Here is an 11,283-nt window from a genome sequence, read left to right as displayed (position 1 = left end):
TTGCCTTTTTTTAAAATGAGTTGTTGAAATACATACCTAGCAAGAAATATGTCCCAATTCTCTGATTGTATAGTCTGTTCATTTCAGTTTTGACTAAACTATTATTCCAAATGAATTGGTCATGGACAGTACCTGGGAAGCGTGTGTTGATGCTCAATATTTTCAACGTAGCATCGCAGACCTGTTTATCAAACATAAAAAACCTTCAATAAAATTTGAAAACAACAATCCGGCTGTTTTATTTCTGAAAAAATATTTACCACTTGAACATTCAGCGAATAAAATCCTTTGTGGTTTTTGTACTGCTCCTCGTGTCTGGAAGGGGTGACGATGGCGATGTGGGTGCAATCGATGCATCCCAGAACATGTGGAAAGTTTAATTTTTCCCTAAAACTACTCTCTACTTGCTTGCGGGCTTCATTTGTAGCCGGAAAATGTATCCATCTTCTGTACAGATGTTCTAAAACTGCTTTCATAAACAGTTTTATGCACTTGCTAACGGTAGTTTGCCCTATCGCCAAGAAGTGATCTTGGCCTACTCCACGTTGGTAGCTCCCTGTAGCAAAGAAGCTGATGGGTGCGAGTATCTGTCAACATCATAAATAATACAACTAATTAACAAACTTCACTTTTGATCATTTTAATCACTTTATTGTGAAAAATTATCATCAGCAATCGAAACAAATTTATTTATTTCACGTGGTCGTTCCAGTGGTGGATAGATTTATATTGTGTTTTTGTTTTACTAAGATATCAATAATGTTTAATACTCTCACTTTAATGTATACTGGAAGTCCTAATGTATTTTTTGACACTAGAAAAGGAGTTAATTCATCAATGAGATCTCTAGCCATAATGCGAGATATTCGAAACAATTGTCTGAATTCCGTCTCTGCAAGTTCGAACGGATTCAATTGATCGCGTAAAAGACGCCTTTCAATCCTACGATCTTCCCTAACCTGCCTCCTTTCATTGAACCAGAAATTTTGCATAATGAACGACATTATTAAAAAAAATATGTATATCGACAGCCAACCAAAGTTTTAACTGACACTCAAGACCCCACGTTATATTCGGCGGGCTTTTAGCAACCGTCGGTCGGAAGTTATCCTATCGATACATTCTCATGCTCGCAATTTTAACGATACCGTCGCTACTTTGACCATAGACAAGAAATTTTAACAATCGTCGGTTGTTATATTTTGATCGTGCTAGCATATGTCGTTAAGTGCTCATTGATGACGTATTTTAACGATATCGTATTGCTATAGGGCTATATCGACTTCTCATGCTAAGGCCCCTGCTCATCGAAATGATACCCAGATTTCATGTTAGGGCATGTCTATTTATTTAGATGTCTGCGGTTGTCATAATATTCATATTTAGTATCAATGCTAATCGTTTTAAGACATGTTTGTTATTTATACAACATTTTTACTTAAACATAAATACATACTTTGTGAGCATAGACTAAATTAGACTAGACACGGCATATTCATTTAAAAATAACCCCAACACAATTTTGGTTTGGTTCACGTGCACATTTATGAAAAGGCCCACGCATTGTGTCGCAATGCGAAATGGGCACTTTGCATTGCGTTTTACCTTTTGTTGGTCAAGAGTAAACTATTTTACTTCTCAGCTATGCTGGGCAAGTTCATTTTTTCAATCACAAAAATAACCCATTTAAAATATTTAAATTTGAATTATGTCCATATTACAACACCTCTGACAACAAATTCTCCGTGGTTTCGCTTACGAGTTTGAACGCTTGTACAAGGAGTTTAAACAGAGTTAGGTTGTTAAGTTCATCTCCATATTTGTGACGTACGCTACGTGGCGTTATTTTTAAAATGAATTTAACTAGACAGGGCTAATCTAGTATAATACATCAATGTTTGTGAGCCATTAAGCATTGATTAAGTTAATTCTGTAAAAGCTTTAAAAAAAGTGTTTAACATAATAAAATACACACACGTTGTTAAACACCAATATATATAATATATATGCATCATTAGATAGACGAGGAATTGCAGTATGACTTTTTACCCTGACAATTTGATCATAATTCTTTTAGCCCAGTTTTAAATCATTGATTAACAAGTTTCACTTACTTTGACGTCGCTCTTCCTGTAGCCGTCATGGATTTTCCAGACGTGCTCGGGGCCGCAGGATGCCACCTCCTTGCCGATGTCGAAGGACTCCGTGATGGGGTTGTTGTCCCACGGGTTGTGCACCACCACTGGCGTGCTCTTGAACTTGGCGAACATGCTGGAAGCGAGCATCGTTCGTTCCAGGGAGTAATTGTTCAGCGCCGTTGAACTCGAACTCTTACGCTCCCAACCTTCACCGTTCGGGTTTCCGCGATGATACGGAATCTTGACACATTTACGATCGACGATCTGAAAGAAACTTCGCCGTTGTAACGACGCGGCACGAGCTCAAACACCGACGTTATGCTTGCTTCTCCGTTTAACTGGCACGAATTATTTTTAATAAATGCTATAAAAGATTAAAGTTTTTTTTGTTGCTTGTTTTTATGTGTCGCACATTTTAATAGGAGCGTCAATACAAATTGTACTTCAATGACATCCAAAATTAATTCAAATGAATAAACTATACGTTTCCTAAATACACTAAAAAAAATCTAGTTGATTGCAATAATTTTAAAATGTGATTACGTTAATTTTGGTGTAGATTTAAACACACAAATTCTATGACCTTCCTTTTAAAAAAAATAACACTTGTGGACAAAATACTTTAATGGTGCTACTAACATTATAGCATTTATGACATTTAGTAGTAAATAGTTCTTAGTTGTAAATTTTTACGCTGCCATTAAACTGTTGTATTTTCTGTCGGATGTACTTGTGCTTTACTTTTCTGGTAATATATTTAATTTTATAGCCTAGAGCAAAGATACATCTCCAAGTAGTTATTATTTTTAACAGAGTTTCACATTTTGAAACAGTAATGACGGGTTGTTTCGGAGAATTTGAACAATTCTTCAAATTTAAAAGTTAATTTTCAAGTTCTGTGAAAGATTTTTCTACTTCTGTTAAGCGACTAGCTTATGATGATGTAAAAACATAACCTTAACAGGACTTTCCTAGAACCCGAAAATGAACTTTGAAATTTGATGAATTGTTCAAATTCTCCGAAACAACCCGTCTTTAGTTGTTATGGTTTTACATGTGTCAAATTCTTGGAAAAAGGTTGTTTAGAGATTTCATAATGGCACAAAACTTAAATTATTTTAGTCAAAAAATCGAAATATAAGATTTGTGCTTGACATTTATAATAAGTGTGAGTGTAATTTTCATATTAGATGTTTAATTTCGTGAGGTATGATTTTAATTTGAAACTTGGTTTGTTTGCTTAATTTTAGTAATAATAATAACACAAGGATAATGTTTTTCTAATCTTTGAACTCTAAGGACTTATATAAATAGAGTTTTCCAATAAGAGGTGTTATTTTGATATTCAATCGTAAAAGATCAATGGTTTGGTTGCTTTTGTGGCACGTAGCGCCGCGTCGTTAAAAGTAAACGTTGTCCAGATTAATACTATCCAATTCCGGCCATAAAAAAATATAAATCATCTCTCAATAGCGATCCATTCACCTTAACTGTTGCTCCAGCCTCATTTTCGAAAAGGAAGTTCCAATGACTACCCCGTCCATAAACCGCACCAAACAGTCACACGTTTAGAATAAAGAGGCTTTTCAACAATAACTCTTGGGTTTTCCGAGCCCCAGATGCGACAATTTTGCTTGTTGACGAAGCCAACGAGGTGGAAATGGGCCTCATCACTCAAGATGATTTGCATTTTATTCACTCAAGTGATTTTTAATAATTTTTTTTTTTTTTTTAATTTAATTAAAATGAAATTTAATAATATAATTATTAAGTTTTGCAAGTATTTTAAGGTTTTTGTTATTGTTACAGCTGTTTCGGCTTATAAAAAAATACTTGCAGAACTTAATAATTATATTATTAAATTTCATTTTAATTAAATTAAAAAAATAAAATAAATGGAGTTCCACGAATTAAACACAAAAACAATAAATATTTAATAATTTCATTGCATTGTTGAAGCGTGTATCGTTCCATTTTTATTAATGGCGTAGTATCTACTTGTCAAATGTCAAAAAATAACAGCTTCAAAAGTAACATCTACCGGAATATCGGGTTATTCAAAATAACACATTTTATTGGAAAACCCTGTACTTATACATTCCAATAAAGCTAGGGATCATAAATGATTTATAAATAAGCATTAAACTTTGAAATTTTTCCCAAGAAACATGTAAAGTGATTTTTTTCGTTTCTGTTAAGCGTAAAGGTAATCTATTTTACATTTAAAACTAACAACACTGCACCCAGACCTAAAGCCGCTCACAAATTAATTGAATAATCGTTCAGAATTTAACGTTGCGCGGATATCGAAAGCCCACACTGTGAACGTCGTTCGTAAAATATTCCCTTTCTTAACATTTAAAACATTTAAAAAATCGTTGAGGAGGTCATAAAATATACATGTTTGACTATTTCAATATTTTTATTTTAAATATGTCTACTTACATATAATGGTTTTTCAAAATAAAGAGGTAAATTAAATTAGTTACCATAAAAAAAATACTGACCAATGTCGCTATTATTTATACAATTTATTCCACAAATAATATATTTTAGAAAAGGTGTCAGTTAAAAGATATTGCTGCCGAAACTACGACGTGCAATTTATTATTTTATAACTGTATGTTGTTAGGTATTGGTAGTGTATAAGGAAAAAATAAACCTCCGATCTCCTAAAAGTGCAAGTTCAAGCAAAACTACAGACCGCCCCAGAACAGGAAACCCTAGTGAAAAAGACTGTGAAATAAAAATTGAATTAATACTTACATTATACTTTATACCTACACCTAGTACTAAATTTTCAATTAAAACTAATACAAAAATAAAATACGCTTCTATTCATAGATTGGCTCTAAACCAGCTTGCAGTTGAAGCTTCAAAGGAAAGGTTACAATATTTTTTTTATTAATAATATCTGAGGAATGTGTGAGGAATGAGATCCACAAAGAGTGCAAGGCTTATGTAAGCGTAATGAGTAAGATCAAGAAAGGGACGCTTAGATGGTTTGGGCATGTAGAGCGAATGAGCGAAGATAGGAGTGTAAGGAGAATATACGATGCAAATGCGAATGGTAGATGAAGTCAGGGACGCCCGCCCGAGGAAGACATGGCACGATCAAGTGAATCAGATACTAGAGTCAGGCCATGTCAAGAGTCAGAATAATAGAAGAGCATGTATGAGATGATGTATGAATGTGAATGAGGCAAGAAGTGTGTGCCAAGACCGAGTTGTTTGGCGTTCCGTCCTCTCTGCCTGCCCCTGCGGGACGGCGTGATGGTTAGTTGGTTATAATATCTTACATTTTCGTAAGCTACCTAAAGTTTAAAAGTTACGCGTTTATGAACAAATTTACCGACCAAACTTTATTACCCATAGGTACTAGAGAGTACGAAAACAGTGTGCAATATAGCTGTGAATGAGGAATACTTGGAGAAGGTGGATGAGTTTGTGTATTTAGGAAGTATTTTCTAGAATTCTAGAGAGATGGGAAGGCTGACAGAGATATTGAAAAAAGAGTAAATGCAGGTAACTCCATTAATAGAGGACAGAACGCAATTGGCGCTAACAAAAAATTGTCCAAAGAAGCGAAGTTAGCAGTCCACAATGGAGTGATGGTACCTACCCTGATGTATCGAAGTGAGGCATGGAACTGGAAAAGAAAGGATGGAAGTATGATTGCACAAGAGCTCCTCTTTTCTGATAAGGTATACATGACCAATTATGAACCTTAATATTATATTTTGCAAAATATGCTTGTATTAATGTAACCCATATGATCTATATTAAAATAATAAATAAAAATAAATAAAAAAAATTATCGTTTGAGGAATGTGGAGATCCGCAAAGAGTGCAAGGCTGATGTAAGCGTAATCAGTTAGATCAAGAAAGGGACGCTTTGATGGTTTGGGCATGTAGAGTGAATGAGCCAAGATAGGAGTGTAATGAGGATATATGATGCACCAATATTAATGCAAAATATATTCGAAGTGATTTTTTAAAATTATTTAATATAAAAACAACGTTATCAAGTTGGGAATATATGAAAGCTTATAAATTATTTATAATCAATGCCAGTTAATTACGCGTAAGAGTAAATAATGATATATCAAGTTGGGAATATATGAAAGCTTATAAATTATTTATAATCAATGCCAGTTAATTTCGCGTTAGAGTAAATAATGATATTATGAAAGAAGATACTTTTTGCAATAGTATGTAGGTATCCTTTTTAAAATTACGGTCGTAAAATGGTTTCGTCTTCCCGCCACAAGCGTCGGTTCTGAAACAAAGAAAAATACACAATTAATTCTTATCTCCTCATATTTTGTTTCAGAAGATTAACTAGGGGAGATGAGAACTATGACTATATAAAAATGTACATTATATATTTTAAAGGAAAAACATCTAATCGCCATGCAAACAAAACTTGTTTTTATATTTTAATTACATTATGGACAAGTAACATGGGACTGAACCCCAAAATACCTAATAAACCTAGTTGTTTCTGTGAAAAGGTGGGCGGTCCATTTAATTGACATTGTTAAAACGGACCGATCGCCATATCTATAAAAATTCGCAATCTAGGCATGCTGAGTTTATTCTACAGGTATTTCAATGCACCCAGCTCGAAGAATCTTGAAGCGCACACGAACGTCAGACACGTTTAAATTTTATGTCGAATTCACGAGAGCAAGTCGTTTCTCCAACTAGTTTTTGTGTAACATGTAGAACGAGTTACCGGCGTCTATTTTTCCTCCTTCATATAATCCGGGGCGCATCAAGTTTCATATTAATAAATCCTTTCCTAGAGCCCCTATTTTAACCTTCCTTTGAACTCTGCCCAGCCACTTGGCGATATAGTTCCACTGTCGTTATATAATAATAATAATAACATGGAATTTATATTGCGCAGTTTAGTGTCATTTCACTTCAAGTACACTGTATAGTCAGGGGCGCTCTTGTGCGATGTCACATAAAATAATATGGGAAATTTCTTTTTGAAGAGAATACGTTTACCTTTGAAATATGATTATGAAAAGCTCTTTCCAAAAGGATGTCGGTTGTAAGTTTATGAAACTTACCGATTATGTGCGTCTTTCATAAAATTTAGATAATTTGAGAAGAAAATATTCAGTTTTATTTCTCAGATTTTCAGCATTTCATAATTTTAACATACTGGTACTGAAAATAAAACGACTTTGAAGACAGAACGTTTTGATTTATTGTGTCTGCAATGGGCATATGATAATATTGTTAAATGTTTTGTAATATTAGCATTCTATTACACTCAACAGTCACGAACCGCCATTGCCCGCAGAAAACGCCATATATAGATAACTAGCTAGGTTGTATATTTTATCTCTTGAATATAAATATTAATATTTCCCCAAAAAACCAACATCAAAGCGTAAAAAATGCTGTTAAAACCTTAACGTACGTGAAGGTAAAAAACACACAACACCTGAAGGCACCGTGTCATGTACCGCATAGCAAATGTGTCTTTTAATACTCTTTTTTCGCTTTTCAGTAATACTCCGATAAAAGTCGAATTTTTTCACACCTACCGTTTTAATGCAAAAATACTAAATAAATAAAAACCGTAACCCAAATACGTATGAAACAATTTTCAGTAAAATACACTTGTTTGTGGTGAGAAATTAAAAAAAAAATGTAATAGTGAACCGGGTGGGGGAAGGTATTATAAAAAATAGTAACGGGATATTTTTTTATGCAGATTCATTAGAAAATAGTTTGTTTGCGTAAATTATTGACCATGCTATGTTAAAAGTAACTTAGACATCGTACAAAACTGAGGATGTGTTTACTCCCCCCTCCCTTTCGTATTGGTTTGGGAGGGTTTTTATTTAAAATTTTATTAATAGTTTAGACACTTTACAAATATAAGGCAAAAAAGTCCCGATAAATTACTTTTTAGCGGTTTTCCTAGCGGGTTCTTTACATTATAAATCTTATTGTAGTGATAATAATTAAAATAAAATAACTTTGTTTAAATACCACTTTATTGTATATATTTATAACCAACCGGTTTCAGTTCAGCCCGAACCTTCATCAGGGTTAATAAAAACACAATAATATGTTTTTATTAACCCTGATGAAGGTTCGGGCTGAACTGAAACCGGTTGGTTATAAATATATACAATAAAGTGGTATTTAAACAAAGTTATTTTATTTTAATTATTATAATTATGTATACCCACAAAGTGTTTGCTACAAGTGAAAAATTATTGTAGTGAGTTTACAGTTACATTTTTACAATTTTATAAAACAAAATTTAAAAAAAAAATACAGAAATATAGCAAAATAAAATTATGTAAACATAAGGACGGGTTGTTTCGGAGGATTTGAACAATTCATCAAATTTCAATGTTGATTTCCGGGTTCTGAGAAAGTCCTATTCAAGTTCTGTTATTATATCAGCATAGGGTAGTTGCTTGACAGAAATGAAATAAAAACAGAACTTGAAAAAATCTTTCACAGAACCTGAAAATTAACTTTGAAATTTGAAGAATTGTTCAAATTCTCCGACACAACCCCCTACGTAACAATTTTAAAAGTTTGTAGATTAATATATCATTCTAAGCTAATACAAAATAAATCTTTCAATAAGCCAAGTTTTTAGTAAGTTCACCAATTGTTTGTTTTGGGCACAGTTTTTAATTTCAGCAGGTAACATGTTAAAACAACTGGGAATCATATAGTTTAACGTTCTTTGTCCATATTTATTTGTAATCTTAGGTACAATAAGTCCTTCATTAAAGTTAAAACGAGTTTTATGATTGTGTTTTAGCCTGTTTATATATTATATAAAGGGTTATTTATGTGCTAAAATATAATTTTGTTCCACAGAATTGCTCTCGCTGAAAGAATTTTGAGACTCTGATAGAAGTATGGAATATTATGTCTTTCGTTGTAAAACTTTTTTTCGGTTAACTACATAGTTTTAATAAAACTGAATATTCTGTGATTAATCAGTCCGCTTATTACTGGATTTTATCTTCATAATAATAACTCCGACAGTAAATTAAAGTTTTGGTCAAAGACACTACCAATACCATGCTATAAAAGCTTTCAACAGTGCAAAACTTGAAATTAAAATTGAGGAAAATAAAAATAAATTCACACACAAAATTACAAAATGGATAAAAGAACAAAAAAGATAATATAACCAAAATATCATAGCATAAATAAAACCTACGTGTAACACACAAAACCAATATAAACACACATCACTCACAAACACAAAAGATTATATTTTAAATGTATTATTTTCTCTTTAAATGTATTATGAAGATTATATTTTCATATTATAAAATGAAGGCCTCAGCACGGGCAAGCCACCCAGTGAGGCCAACATTACTGGAAAACTTTGAAATGTAAAAAAAATTGTACCAAATAAAAAAAATAAAAAAATCCACAGACAATGCATAATTAAAACATATCTAATTTTCATTGATTTTATATCGGATTATATACATTCTGTTATGCATTTCCAAATTTTTTCGACTCTCCTCTTTCACTTGCTGCCTATAACATTGTTATTGCTAGTCTATAACAAAGAGGGGTTTACCGTTAATTGAATTTCGATAAGAGCTATTTAAAGTATCAATGGATTTCAGTCTCATTCTTTTGACTCGAAATTTTGATGTTTTTAATCTGCCAGGCGTCCCGTAAACATTTTTGTACTTCGTGAATTAAAAACAAATCCGTAATTACCGTAGGTAATCCGTAATTACCCCTTCCACTTTGTCCACCCCTCCCTCAAACACTTAACATTTTTGTGTATATATGTCAATATTTTGTGTAGTAGATCAGTTTTTAATATTCTCCTGACGAAGGAAGGGTTCTTCCGAAACCGGTAGAGTGAAAATAAAAATAGAGTTGTCAAAAACAAATTTATGTGTTTTTATTGTAAAAACAAATCAATAAGTTAACCGAGAAAGTTTTATGAATTTAGTTTCATGAAAATATGTTAACCCCACACTGGGATATTATAAGATGGTATTTTTTAAGGAAAGAAATGAAGTTCTGCGAAGATAAAATGTATGAGGGTTAGGTAGGAATCTAGGGATCAGTGAATATATCCCTTCCACTGAGGCACAAGGCGATGGGTCGAGATACCAGTTGGTCAAAGGGTCTCCCAAAACCAGCCATTCCCAATCTGGCACGCCACGCAGCTGGTGGGCAGGTACATCCGGAACACTCCTCACCCGATGAACCCGCGCACCCCTGCTAAATCACCAAACGAAGCAAACCACTTAGGGTGACCTATAGCAGAGGTGTTGGTCATCCAATACATGGTTCCCGGGGCAGCGGTAATGTGATACCGCACAAGAGTTCCAACTGCTCCCAACCGTCTAGAGCCAGTGAGGCTATAGCTTCCCCAATTAGAGTATCTTGTGAGGCTGGAGATTACGGGGAATGGAAAGGGATCGGAAACAGGATGGTGGGGAACTATCGGGATACTCAGACCTGGTATCTAAACACGGCCAAAGCCATTAAGACGATACTGAGAGTACCTTCCACTCTGGAACGTGCCGCAAATATAGTATATAATATTATCTTAAATGATTTAATTGGAAAATAACTCAAATTAATCAAATAAAAGTTACTTGTCGGGATTTGGACCCACGACCTCTGGTTTGGTAGTCGAGAGCCTCACCACACAACCACGGAGACTGTCGAAATTATTGTCAGGTTTTTCGTAACCCGGGAATAATTGTCTTTCATTTATAAATGAAATAAAAATGTTCGTGTATTTTCTTTTTGAAGCCTCATTATTTTGAACCGAAGAGTCAAAATAAAGCAATTTATTTTACGCAGGGCTTTGGAAAGCTCATTCGTATAATCCCCTTATAAATTTTCTCCGTTTGTATTTAATCTGTCTACAGATAAATACATTTCTAAGATTCGAGGATCATCATATATTCCAATTTACTAAAATCAGGTGACGAATAAATAATAAATTTAAGGATTAAGATTAAGTTTGTCGAAGAATAAACATTTTGGGGCAAAGTGTGTTCAAATTCACTCCACAAAACCAGCAAATAAATAATAGAACATTCAAAAGGGCAAAAGAAAGTTTATGAAATAAATTTCTCCCATCTTATGCTTCCCATCAATGTTC

At 33.4% G+C, this 11,283-nt stretch overlaps 1 protein-coding gene across 1 annotated transcript in view; it reads right to left on the bottom strand.

Moving 5' to 3' along the window:
- The window catches only part of bma (SCY1-like protein bma), a 414,814-nt gene that overhangs the window by 359,988 nt on the left and 43,543 nt on the right, over nucleotides 1–11,283 (bottom strand). The window contains exons 2-3 of the mRNA XM_089649833.1: nucleotides 6,339–6,417; nucleotides 2,115–2,402 (exon numbers count right to left, since the gene is read on the bottom strand). Coding sequence (XP_089505959.1) covers nucleotides 2,115–2,285 — 171 coding nt within the window. The 5' untranslated portion in view covers nucleotides 2,286–2,402; nucleotides 6,339–6,417. The remainder of the gene's footprint in view (nucleotides 1–2,114; nucleotides 2,403–6,338; nucleotides 6,418–11,283) is intronic.

This window comes from Hesperophylax consimilis, chromosome 31 (assembly GCF_061612785.1).
Source record: "Hesperophylax consimilis isolate HC1 chromosome 31, BYU_Hcon_1.0, whole genome shotgun sequence".
Taxonomy (NCBI): domain Eukaryota; kingdom Metazoa; phylum Arthropoda; class Insecta; order Trichoptera; family Limnephilidae; genus Hesperophylax; species Hesperophylax consimilis.
This window is presented reverse-complemented; position numbering and strand designations above follow the sequence as displayed.